Source organism: Hetaerina americana, unplaced genomic scaffold (genome assembly GCF_022747635.1).
Source record: "Hetaerina americana unplaced genomic scaffold, ioHetAmer1.1.p SCAF_8, whole genome shotgun sequence".
Taxonomy (NCBI): domain Eukaryota; kingdom Metazoa; phylum Arthropoda; class Insecta; order Odonata; family Calopterygidae; genus Hetaerina; species Hetaerina americana.
The window spans coordinates 27,196,357-27,210,394 of NW_027287427.1; the positions used below are offsets into that span (position 1 = coordinate 27,196,357).

The 14,038-nt window shown below is 34.6% G+C and overlaps 1 protein-coding gene across 1 annotated transcript in view; it reads right to left on the minus strand.

Annotated features, from left to right (window-relative positions):
* Etf-QO (electron transfer flavoprotein-ubiquinone oxidoreductase) overlaps nt 1-13,816 on the minus strand; it is a 175,728-nt gene extending 161,912 nt beyond the window's left edge. The window contains exons 1-8 of the mRNA XM_071596964.1: nt 13,753-13,816; nt 13,198-13,305; nt 12,920-13,072; nt 11,119-11,277; nt 10,100-10,296; nt 3,343-3,555; nt 2,549-2,724; nt 99-310 (exon numbers count right to left, since the gene is read on the minus strand). Coding sequence (XP_071453065.1) covers nt 99-310; nt 2,549-2,724; nt 3,343-3,555; nt 10,100-10,296; nt 11,119-11,277; nt 12,920-13,072; nt 13,198-13,305; nt 13,753-13,786 — 1,252 coding nt within the window. The 5' untranslated portion in view covers nt 13,787-13,816. The remainder of the gene's footprint in view (nt 1-98; nt 311-2,548; nt 2,725-3,342; nt 3,556-10,099; nt 10,297-11,118; nt 11,278-12,919; nt 13,073-13,197; nt 13,306-13,752) is intronic.
* Between the last annotated feature and the right edge of the window lie 222 nt (nt 13,817-14,038).

Genomic DNA, 14,038 nt, shown 5'->3' on the forward strand with positions numbered 1-14,038 from the left:
CACTTATTGGTTTTAAGTGATAAAAAATCAGTGAAACAGGTGCCAGTGGCCTGTACTACCATATTTAATTAAAAAATATTAATACATCATCAACTTACCTACAGTCTCAGACTTTTTAGACTCATCAAACATTGTTTCAAAAATACTTTCTGCAGCAATCATTCCACTTTTCATGGCAGTATGGGTTCCTTTGATTTTAGGAACATTGAGGAAACCTGGACTGCAACCAATCAGGCAACCACCAGGGAAAGTTAGTTTTGGTATTGACTGGAAGCCTCCTTCATTTAGCGCACGAGCACCGTATGCAATTCTGAAAAATCATATTGCGAAAGTCAGTATACATATATCTTCAGTCCAAAAAAAGGAAAAATGCAGGAAAAATGAAGGAAAAATGAAAATTACCCTCATATTTATCTTCCATTTAGATTACACATGAAGAATTGGCTTTCAAACAATTGTTTGAAAGAAATTGGCTATTAAACCATTTGAAGGCTCATAATTTTTTTATTATTAAATTAAGTAATTAAGAGAAGCATAATATTTTTGTCTTTTGGTAAATTTATGCATATTTTAGAATAATCTGGCATATTTGCATGTATATTTTAAACATGTGCCAATTATCTGTGCCACTCTCTTCCTAGGACCTCAATTTTGATAACATTATAATCATAAATCTAATAAAATGCTTTAAAACTTTGATAAGATTTTTTAAAGCACATATTTGAAATATATCAGCTTCCTAAAATATTTTTAATTTCACAAAATAAAAATTTTTCAATGGTATTTAATGCTTTCATTTAAACATTTATGTACAATCCGTACTTTCACATTATCATTTCCCTCGCATTCATTAGCCCAGATAATTACAAATTTGCCTTTAAGACAAGCAAATACATAACTTTACCACACAACAATTAAACCATCAAAGGGGATCGAGATGGTGCGGTGGCTATTGTACTGGTTTCCCACCCAGGGGGCCTGGGTTCAAATCCCAGCGGTGTTGAATATATTTCAGAGGCATCTCGATCCCTACTTGAGGTGCTTTGTGGGGTACTTTGAGATAGTATACCATCCGTCGAATGGGACGTTAAGCTGCGGACCCCTTAGTGCCTTTTGTTAAGAGCTGGCTAATGCCGACGCTGTGTTTCTCTCCACCCTTCATCCTTTCCTTTCCATCCCCAATGGCGCTTATAACCTCAGCTTTCGGTCGCCTCCCCTAAATACTACTACCATAAACCATTAACTATCTAAACAGCATTATTTTAATCGATTTCAAATGATGATTATGAATCCATATCAGCAATCCTTGGTCAATATTCATCCTTCTCCAGTCATTTGTTTTTTGCCGACTACAAATATCATAGGTTTAGCTTTCTGAGCAAAATACATTCTGCTATTCCATTTGATGATAGTTCTATTCTGGAAAAAATTTTCCACCTTTATGAAAATGATAGAAAAACAGAAAAAGTTGTGCGTCCCATCACTAAAAAAAATGCAAATCAATCACAAGGAATGAAAAAGGAGAGTCTCCAGTTGTGCCATGACATTTTTTCAGAGTATTTCGGTTAACCATGTTTCATTGTGCATCCATTAACATGCATAATCAAGAGGTCACTGCACAAGAAATATTACAAATCTATCAATGGAAATAAAATAATCATCACCAGGTAGATGAACAAATTAAAATGTTAGAATGATTACCATAAACATTCCACCGAAAAATTTATATAAAATAAACAGAATAACACCAAAAGAAGATAAGTAGGACATTCCACATATCATATTATTTACAGACCAGCACTTTACCTTTGTGTCTAGGGGGCATCACATTGATCCTGATATAAATGATGGAGCAATAACAAGTATGAATCGCTCACATCATTTTTGCAGTATTTTCAATAAATTCTCTTATGAAGTTAAGTTTGCCTAAGCCCAAAAAGGTGTAATTTCTATGATGAGGTAGTGAAGTGAATATGACTAACAAGTTTCAGTGATTTCCATCACATATTGATCAGTTCCTATTAGGTTACTGACATACAATTAATAACACCCAAACTACGCACATTAATTTGAAATAATTATTTAAGAGGAAGTTTTTCCCAAATATTAATGTATGAAGTTGAAATTTATTTCATTCAATCTGTATGCATTAATCAGTGAATATTGAATTTGGTCATGTAATACCATAGGAAGAAACAAAATTAAAAAATCAAACTAAGTACATGCCCCATTTCCTGCTGAGAAGCTGAACCTTGATTTTAGAATGAACTTTAGAATCACATAGCATACTGAACAAAAGAGAACAAGTAATAAATATTGTCACGAATTTAATAATTATGGAGAGAGTAATGAGCTAGCCTTGTGGGCATTTTATTTCATATCAAACTAACTACATTGGGTGTTTCATGTGACTGCCCTAATTAATGAACCTACCTCGATGAGTATGAATGAAAGATCCCAGTAGCCAAAACAGGATATTTGAATGACCTAAACAGCTTCATTAATGTAAAAAAAGACATGCTTTTATGCATTAAAAATAAAAATTTACCTGTTACCACCTTCAAATACTGGTTTTACTGAAGGATGGTGCTTGAATCTCTGAAATTCCCTGAATGGACTAATGTATGGATTCTGATAATCAAGACCTACAACAAATCCAACAGCAACCAGGGGAGATGGCTCATTCAGGTGATAAAGAAAGGAACCTCCATATGTATTTTTGTCCTGAAAGAAAAAAAGTTCGCATATTTTATTGAAAATGTACTTTGCCATTATATTGAATATTTACAAGGGCTTATTATGTGATATCACAAAATAGGCAATTTTATGAAAAAATACAACTAATATAGCATGGTGACAAGATATGCACTTTTTGTCAATTTTAAACTTGGATGACTTATACATGCTATTAAAAAACAAGGATTGGTTTTTTTCTTGAAGTCTTTGTACATTTCAAGGAATCTAATCTAGATTTACAACTTACCATATGATGAGATATTCAAGCTATGACCTAAATACCATGTAAAAAACCCTTGCCTTCAAATTGAAACCAATTTCAATACTGTATCTATACAGATGTTTCATTAGTTTCCAGGGTGAATATTAGGAAGAAGATTTTGAGAGCATTTGGTTTGTAACCTCTTGATGACTTACTGCATAATTTGCTAATAGCATGCATGTGAATGCTACTCTAACAATGACCCCTTCAAAGTATGTATGAAGTATTTATGTATTTTTAATAGGAATTTCAACATGAATTGCCCCTGGCAAACTATGAGATACATTAAGAAGGGTGAAGGGTTCTTTCCTGGTTATGCCAAATATAATTCCAATGTTACTCACCAGAGGCCACCCCACAGTATGCTCAACTGTCCCAGGTTTATGCTTAGATGGTTCGATCTCCCATATTTCCTTCAGGCCTATCCCATAAGTCTGGGGCTCACAATTTTCGCGCAATTTAAATTTCCTAAACAACTGCTTGGCAAGATGACCATGGCAACCTTCAGCAAAGATGGTGCACTTGGCATGGAGCTCCATTCCTCTCTCAAAGTTATCCTACAAAGTCAAAGAAAACATTTCATGAGTTTCTTACATTACCAAAAACCTAGCATGGAGTGAAATTAAAAGTTATAGTTGCATATATATTTTAAAATCACTCTCAAGCAAAAGCTGCCATAGTTGTATAAAAGTTACTACTAATCAATTCCCTAAAACAAGTCAATTACATAGGAACTTCAATAAAATCTGGGAGAAGGAGATTGATTACATATTTTTGGAAAAACAATAACTTGATATGCATTCACTAACCGTCTTTAAGAAAAAAAGTCATACCATGAGCAACCAGATAATTAAATACTGAGAGGCATCATCCTATTATTTTGGGTGTTTGGTTGACAACCCATTAAATTAAATTGGCTAAAAAAATCAAGAAAATTCCCAGCGATGGGAAGCACATAATGTCAAATATCATGAGATTTGTAACATTTTTGATGGTCAAAGGAAAAATACAAGATCGCATCAAATACGCACTATATACCACACCCATTCATGTATGATGGACACCCCAATTTGCTAACAATTAAAATTGAGGAGAAATTGTAATGCTAAAAAACAAAAAGAAATGATAACTTGTTATTGAAGTAAAATGCCTTCATTTTAATCTCTGTGGCATCAAACAGAATTTTCTGAGAAAATTCTTACAATTTATATGGTGCTGAACTTTATATGGCATTGAAATTATTTATTTGCCAAGAGAAAGTATTAACATACACAATTTAACATTCACAAAATAGGAACTGTGTAGAAAGCAACAGGCTCCTCTTTGGGACATTTTGCACAATATTGAATGAAAAATTAATTCTTTACTTACCACCAGCTCTCTTCAGCAGTAGCAGAATTAATTTTAGAATGCGAGGAATGACCCTACAACTCAACACCATAATTCAAGTCACATTGAACAAAGGCAATGTAAGGTGTTCAATGATACTCAATTGGAATTAGCTTTGGAAATAGGAATTGGAATTTGAGCTTTCTTAACATATAGATAGCTTTACTCAATTTATTACTGATCTGACTGATGTTAGTCTCCAAGTTTTGTATCAATATAAATTCCTAGCATTCCAACAGTTTCAAATTCAGTTATTTTTGCTTTAAGACTGCTTACTGCTTTTTTGGCATTTGAATGTAAATGTTTAATATCAAACCTTTTCCTGCTCGCATCATGAAAAATGACTGAATTTTATAACATTTATAACCACCAAAAATGTGATGTTGTATGTGTACAATTAGAGGATACATTATTTCTGTGTAATAGGGAAAAATGTTTTTATCTAATTTCATCAAATTAAATGTACTAAAATATATAAAATTTTCTTCATTCAGCCACTGAAAGGTTTCTTTTTACTCATATGATTTGTTGCACAGTTTTGACAAGTCTCCCTTATTAAAGACATGTCCTAACATTCCTGTACTTGGTGACTTTCAATGAAACATCAGTATATACTTTCACCCATCTCACCCATTAATGTACATTGCATTTGAGCAATTATTGGAGCTAATATATAATATTTTTTGTATAATCAAAGGTCCATTTAGGGTTTATTGCAGAGATCACCGAAAACAATATGCAAATCTAGAGTCTACCAAAATATGATGTTATGGGAGTCCCAGACCCTTTGTTGAGAGTAAATCATGAAATGAATGCCTTTACATCATGATTTCCTTCACTTTTCCTTTCCTCCATAATCCCATTTTTAATAACAATACATATTCTGCATAAAACTGCACCTCTTGAAGAGACCAGTATGTAATATTGTTTTATACATATAGTTATTCAATATATCGTAAATCTTATTGTAAGCATGTACCTGATTTCCCACCTCGTAAGTCTTTTTGAATTAACAAGGCATATAAAAACATTAATGAACCCTAGATACTTTTGACACAATGTTAAAATCAGAACTACTCTTTTGAGGTAAATAATAAAAATACATGTTATTTGTCCAAAGATAATACTACAAAAATACCAGGTGTATGGTATGGTTTATGTACAAAGCAAGTCAAAAAGGAGTAAAATGCACACAAGCTCAATTGGGATACAAAATATAGTACAAACAATTACATTAAATGTAACATACACACAATATCCATTTCAAATCACAGGGCATTAATATAAACAAAACTAAGAGCATTATAAACTTGCTACGGACTCAAAGATCAGGATTTTTCTTGAGATATTCATCAACAGAGTAGTACATATTACATTGAAGATATATTTTTAATTTATGATTAAATTCAGTAGTTCCCTTAATAACCTTTATACTTTTGGCTAATTTATTATATAATCTAACAACCATTTCCTTGGGCCCTAATTTTAATGATTTAGCTCTTAGATGGCGGTAATAGATGTTGTGCCTTCCTCTGGTGCAATGATGATGATAGTCAGAGTTACGGGAATAATTGATGGTGTTGTTCCCATAAAAAGAATTAAAAACATAACAAAAATGCACAGGAACGGTATCAAATTTAATTCCTTGAATATAGGCCTAAATGGAGCATTATGAAGTTTCCCAGTCATTATTCTAATGGCTTTCTTTTGTATTTTAAAGATGGTTGGAGAAATGGCAGCTGAGCCCCAAATTATACTATACGTTATTTTTTAATACATTTTCCCATAGTATAAATTAAGCAGCACTGTTTTTCTTGTATTCTTATGCAGGTGTCTTAATAATATAAAAGATTTTATACCATGAAGAAACCTAGGTCGTAAATAAAAGTTTTTATGTGGAAAAGCGAAGTGGTTTAATTTTAAGTTCAATATGAAGAATTTCCACCAAGTGACACCTGAAACTGTTTTATTCAGTCAAATGTTCAATTGATGGGTCAATAATTTTCACCAGCAAACTATCTGTTACATTCTTTTGCGTGAAAAGTACACCACCTTACTTTTATTTATAGTGAAGTCTAGATATTTATCTCTACACCACTTGTTTACTGCAAGTGTCACAGATCTTGCTTTTTCCACAAGGTAGCGATGAGTATGGGTTGATAATATTACATTGGTGTCATTGAGATACAAAACCGGTACCATTTCTTCATAATCCTTTTAAGTAGTTAGGTAGATCATTAACGTGTATCAGAAAAAGGAGTGGCCTAAGGGTTGAACCTCGTTGCATCCCTTTGGAAACTTGACACACTTCGAATAAATGTCTTAAACCATCTACTGACAACATTATCTTCTGAGTACGATTGTGGAGATAGGACTTCAGCCAATTTAGAGGAATACCTTTAATTCCAATTCTATTGAGTTTAATTAGAAGTCTATTGAGGTTTCCATGATAAAAAGCCTACGACAAAATCATAAAACAGCCCAAGAGTTTTGCATTTAGCATCTAATGAGTTTAGTATGCTGTCAATTGCCTGATATATGGCAATCTTAGTATATCTTTCAGATATAAATCCATGCTGCGAATTGGAAAGTAAGAATTTTTTTTCAAGACAGGACAGTATTTGCATACACATGGTCTTTTCAAATATTTTAGAAAATGTATTTTGGATGGCTACCGGTCTGTTGTTTAAATCATTAACACAGCCATTTTTATTGTGCAAGGGCACTGCTTTTGATTCTTTTAATTAGGATGGGAAAATCCATTCCATCAAAGACTCATGAATTAAAAATAAAAGGGGTACTTTTATAACTTCAAAACAATGATAAAAAACTTTAACAGATATTTCATCAAGGTCAGCAATGAATTTGTTTCCGATTGTGGTTACAATAGTTTTTAAATTATTTTTAGAACAGGGCTAGACAAACATTGATGATGGAGCATTTGCAGAATGTATATTAGCTTGAAAGGCCTTTGGGCAAGGCACAGATATGTAACGCCTGTTAACTTTATTAGCCAGAGATGAGTAGCTCATGGCAATGTTACTTTCAGAGTTACTAAATTTTGGGAAAGCGCGGAGCAGATTTTTCTTACCTCTGGAATCATTAATTACTTCCCATGAAGTTTTGGACTTATTATTGGAATTAAGTAAGTAATATCTACATTTGGTAATAATCTCAAGAAAGAAGATCCTAAGGCCAATAAAAATAATTAAGAAGAAACTCCTATACCGGTATTTCGGTCACACAGGTGACCATCAACGGGGAGAAAATCAAATAGGGCACTTGAACTAAGATGAGGAATGTGCAAAGGCACCGTCCAAAGTCAAGTGGGTGTTCAGGTCGGGGGGTGAGGTATATATACCTGGAGGGGCAAGAGGGGAGGGGTTAAGTGATGGTCCGTAGGTGGGGGGGAGTTTGTTGAGGTCACGTGGGAAGGAGTGGGGGAAGAGTGGCGGATATTAGGAGGGGGCTGTCTGTTTCTGAAATGACTAACAAAATTAAAAAGGGTACTGTTGATGATGCCTGGTTCATTGTTCATAAGTTTATTCTTGTTTAAGTGTATGTGTAAGCTCTCACAGGCATCGAGTTTATAGTGTTGTATCGGTTTTAATAATATTAAGTCGTTGGGAGTGATAGAGTGTTCCGTTTCAAAAATGTGTTTGGCGACCGCTGATCTATCGAAACGTCCGTTCTTAAAGTGTCCTATGTGTTCCTTGAATCTGATTTTGGGATTACATTTGGTCTGTCCAATGTAGGAGAGTTGGCAGTGTGAGCAAGTAATTTCGTAAATACCTGATTTGTCTAACTGTGGTGTTATGTCTTTCGGGTTCCCTAAACACGTAAGAAGAGTGTTACGGTTCGCGTAAGTGACATTGGTACCAATTTGTTTAAAGACCTTATCAAGGCCTCGGGTTAATGTGGGGAAGAAAAGTAATGCGATAAATTTATTATTGTTGTCTTTCCGTTGTGGTAGAAGTGTAGTATGTTTATTGGCAAGTTTTCTTTTTTTGTTTCTAACTAATTTGTCTATAATTTGGGGTGTGTATCTGTTGTTAATGGCTATTTGTTTGATGTTTTCCAACTCTTTGAAATAGCATTGTTTGTTGAGTGGTGTCGTCAGTAGTCTGTGTATGAGAAAATTAAAAGCTGCCATTTTTTGTTGAAAGGGGTGGTGTGAATCTGCTTTGATGTAGTTGTCGGTGTGGGTCTGTTTTCTAAAAATGTCAAACTCTAAGCCCTCATGGTTTTTAATTACTAGTATGTCCAAGAAAGGCAGTGAGTTATGTTGTTCGACTTCAAAGGTGAATTTTATGGAATTGTGTTTTTTGTTCAGCCGGTCCAAAAAGTCATTTATGTCACACTTGCTGGTGTCAAAAATGGCAAAAATGTCGTCTACGTATCTAAGCCAAATGTTGGGGAAATAGTCAAACGTGTGTTTACAGTCTTTTTCAAAGTAATGTAGGAAGATGTTAGCGACAAAGCAGGAAAGAGGATTTCCCATAGCTGTGCCTTGCGTTTGTTTGTAAAATTTTTGGTTGAATTGAAAGTATGTTATGTCCATGCAAGTTTTAGTAAGAGTAACGTATTCTTTAATTTCAATGGGTGTTATGTCTTTTGTGTGTAGCCAATCTGCGATGTTTTCAAGGGCAATATCAATGGGTACGCTCGGGAAGAGTTGTTCCACGTCAAAAGAGACAAGAATCTCATGGGGCTGGATGCGTAGGTGTTTTATGGTGTCGATGAAATTTTTGCTATTCTTGACTCCGAAGGTTTCTTCGGACCCTAATTGTTTGTACTGTTTGGTGAGCCATTTAGCCAATTTGTAGGTGGGGGAATTCAAAGCTGAAATGATAGGTCTCATTTTCTTACCGGCTTTGTGTATTTTGGGTAAAGTGTAGAGTTTAGGCACCATAGGGTTTTCCGTTTTTAAGGTGAAACGTAATTTTTTGTCAATGATTGTAGTACAGTGATTGAGTGCGGTTTTTGTGTCTGTAATCATTTTATTGAGTGGGTTCTTATGTATTTTAATGTATGGGCCTTCTGCGATTGTGTTTTCGGTGCGTTCAATGTAATCAGCTTTGTCGAGTATAACTGTGGTGTTACCTTTGTCAGCCTTAATGTAATAACAGTCTTTATTTCTAAGTTCCTTTATGAGTGCGCGTTCTAACGGGTCGCTATGCGGTCTAGTGTTAAGTTTGGTGCTGTTGCGTTCCAACTGTAATTGGCAGGCATGTCTTACGAATTGTTTCTCGGATTCTTTAAGGTGTTTAATGTGCGATTCTATGTCCACAACTAAATCTTCGGTGGGGGGATATTTGTATGGGAGGTAATTATTTTTATTGGCCTTAGGATCTTCTTTCTTGAGATTATTACTTTAACAGCCAATAGCTCCACATCTTCCATTTTCTACATTTGGTGATAAAATCATTTTCATTAATGCACACTTGATATGAAGATAACTGCTGAAGTTACACTTTCCCAATTTTAAAACGCTAAATGTTAAAATTAGCATACTACCATTGAGAAAAACTATTCCGTAAAAACATGGTAATGAGTGAACAAACCAATTTAATATCTTTTACATAAAACACTAGTTGCATCAAGGCACAACCAATTCCATAATTTAAAACTCTATCTATCCATCAATATTCAGTGGATGTAAGTTATTATATTATTTATCAAAAAGTACTAGCCAAATGACAACATACATACCTTTGGTGATCCATCTTTTGCAATGCCAACATCATTAGTAGCTACACCTTTTACACTCCCATCTTCATGGTACAAAACTTCAGCTGCAGCATATCCAGGGTATATTTCGACTCCCAACTCTTCAGCTTGCTGTCCAAGCCATTTTACTACATGACCCAGCCTTACCAGGTAATTCCCATGATTATTCATAGGCATTCCTAAAAATGTTTGGGAAGGAATAAATCTTTATGAGATTTTTTATAACTAATTCATTAATGATGAACTACATTTTATTAGTGGCATGTGAGTAAAGACTTTAGCAACTGAAGGAACAGATCCAAAACCCAAGTGTTACCTTTCAACAAAACTATGAAAGAATCTAATAGGCACAATATAAGAATTCAAGAATACTACGGAAAATCACAGGGGCCTAGAGGGAAGTAAACTGAACCCCTACCTTTAATATGACAATTCAAAATTGCATATTTTAAGTAGAGCTTTAATCTTGCCAATTTAAAACTAATGTAAGGTTGAATCCAGTAATTTGTTTTGTGTGTTTTATTAGCTTCAGCCACAGTTTAACAAAAAATCATTGAGGTTCTTTAGCACCTTGTAAGGGAATAAAATGTACCGAATATTACGGCATATAGGATGCCCTTCTTTCCCCTCAAAACTAAAATATGGGGTGCACCCTATGCTTGGGTAAGCAAAATTATGAGTTGAAATTTGTGTCTAAAACTTCTGATCTATGTATATTAACCCACGTAGGCTAAATATTAATTTAAATGTTTAAAGGAAGTTCCTTTCACGCAATGATCAAACCAAATCAACTTAACCATCAAATTGGCAAATCAATTTTTAAGTGGGTGAACTTCATGCAGACATAACTTTTGTGCATAAAACACATTTATTTTTGCAGTCCCATTAGTTGGGCATTTAAATGGAATATTTTTTTAACTCATTATATTTTTATTTCCTTCAAATAAATGAGCAGCCCACTACCCCTGTTGATATTACAAAGCCTTAACTGGCAATGTTACCTGGTAATATTGGAACTGGTATTCTGGATGTTTCAGTGAGAAGAGCAAACTTGTCAGCAGTTACAGGTGTATTAAGGGGAGCTCCTTTTTCCTTCCAGTCAGGAATCAGTTCATCCAATGCCCGAGTTTCAATGCAGGCTCCAGATAAAATATGTCCACCTAAGATAATGAAACAAGGGCACAAATATAAAAGCACACTAGTGATAATTTTTCATCACTTTGCAATAGTAAATATTTGAAAGCATAATAATTTTTCAAGGAGTATTTCAAATGGACCTCTACTTATTACATAAATCTGAAGAATAGACTAAATTAAGTGACCTGATAAAACAATAAAACCATCCATGACAACTGGGTCCACACTATCTATTAACATATATTTTAAAAAATATAATATCTAAAATGTGGAAGCCCTGATGGATAAAGGCACACAAGAATATGATAAAAAAAATGAGATTTATCACCGGATCAAATAAAAGTATGCAAAATTTTGGTCTACCAAATAGTAATGAATCGAGCCTAAAAATTAGAACAGCAACTTTTTTGATTTTTTTATAAGTAACAGGCAAGAAAATATGCAACATAGCATTCTCTTACAATGCAAATTTCTAATGGCTTTAAGGGAACGAAGTATTCTGATGAATCACTGTACAAAAAATGCCACTAATTAATTGTAGTCATGTATATTGTACTATCTTGCACAAGGTTAAGGGCAAGGTTTAAGGTTCAGTCTAGACAAATGATTTTTACACATTGAAATTCTTGCAATAACTTTAAGTCTTCAAATTATGCAACATAATTATTGCATTAAGTTTCACAACAAAAAATAGCTAAATAAGAGGTGTGATAATTTTTTGTGAATGCATCTGTGTATCTTGAAGGGTTAAAATTTAATTCTCATTCCAGCTAGGGCAATAAATGGTTACACACTGGAGTAATTGTAAATCTTCATTCCCAGAAACTTACAAACAAAAACCACTTCCCAATCCACACCATCCTCTTTAAAATGTCATGTTTCTTCATTCTACTCCTTTGCCATCCATACTCCCAGAAAAATCATTCCCCACCCAAACAAACAAGGGAAGGTAACCAATACACTCTCTCCAACCTGACAACCTCTCATTGCTCCACCCTAAATATAGGCACACATATCACTGTTAATTAATGGGACTTGGTCATTTGATGCGGTCGAGGATAATGAAACCAAACGAAGCTAGGCAAAACTAACAGCTCTTAAAAAAGTTCTGTCAGTCAAAACTTTTGATTTATTTTGGAGTTGCAAGGAGCATATTTTAAAGTGTTTTGGTCACTGCAAGGGGCGCTTTTTATTTCGTGCTTTCACATAATATTTTGAAAATGAATGTATTTTATACAATAGAGCCAAGGAAGTCCAGGGGAGGAGGGTTGCACTACTGACCGGAGGTAACGATTCCAAGAGACGTCTCGGGGCACCCTCAGCTTCACCACTGTGCTGTGTGATTTTCCGAGTACCAGATCTACCTGGGAATCCATTTGCAACGCTGGAAAAGGATCTTCCTCCCCTTTCCCTAATGTTTAAAATCCATACGCCGTTGGGCAAATTCTAGACCGCACCTATCAAACCGACGTTAGGGTTGCCAACTATGGTTGGTATTATATTATAAACCATACACAATGCCATATCATTATAACTCAAATAAAAACTCCGCAAAAATAAACGACCTTCACACTGAAAATCGGGAAATTTTATTCGGTGAGGTGAAATGATTTTTAGGCCCGGACTGTAGGTTTCACACAGTCCGATTTACATTATGGGTCTTACCAACTTCTGCTGCTTTCTCCACAAGGCATACTTTCAGCTCTTTCCCTGATTTTTCAGCAAGTTTCTTAAGCATGATGGCTGCAGACATCCCAGAAGGCCCTCCGCCAACAATTAGAACGTCTGCTTCATCGGCATACCTTTCCATGTTTACATCTGAATATCGGGAGAGGCGAAAATTACATGGTTTACATTCAAAAGTTTCGCCGAGAAGTGGCAAAATAGAGTCATCAAACGTTATTATCTCGAAATTCCAACAAATGGTGATCGACCTAAGTTACCTTTCCATCTTGGATCTGTCTCTCTGGGCACCACGGAATAGTGAGTAGTAATTTTTGGGAATGTCTGCGTTGCCAAGCATCGTTTTGCCAGCCACAGGAACCTCTGCTCTGAATTATGGAAATATCACAGAATAATTTGCTCGTACAAACTCGCATCACATGAATTAGCTATCAGTTACTTTAATGTGATAAATATTGACTATATATTGCACCAACGTATCTTCACCGCATTTAATCAATTTTAACTGTGATTGACTACGAAACTTTTTAATAAAAACTGCATGGACTTCAATGGGCAAGTTTAAATCACAATGCATTAAATTCAATATTCTTCATACGGCATTACTAAGTCCACACGTAAGAGTGAGTATTATGAAATGGTTCTATCTTTAATCCTTTAGTTTGGCAAAGTTCAAAGGTTAACTGTAAAAGTGCAACCGCGAATAACTCGCTTAAAGCCAAATAAGAGTTAACAACAGCAGACTCATATTACAGGATTTGTTCCCTGTAGTCAACTATTAATATAAAACACAATATCATGAAGTTTTAACTTACTATTTACCATACACGGAACCAGAGACGAGGCCATGTCTTATGCAGCTTGAGCAGCTGATTGCAGCCGATGGGAAACAAAAGCATTAAGATATTGTTATGAATTGTCAGAACCAAAGGCATTGCACTCTTCCTGAAATTACCCGATGTATTAGTATAATAGTTTTCCATTGTTTCGAGGAAATTTTGCGAAAGGTAAAATGGGCTAAAGAGAAACATTAGATGGAAAAAAATATTAGTTAAAAATCCATCATTGAAAAAAACCGCCAAATTCAAATAGGCGTTATAA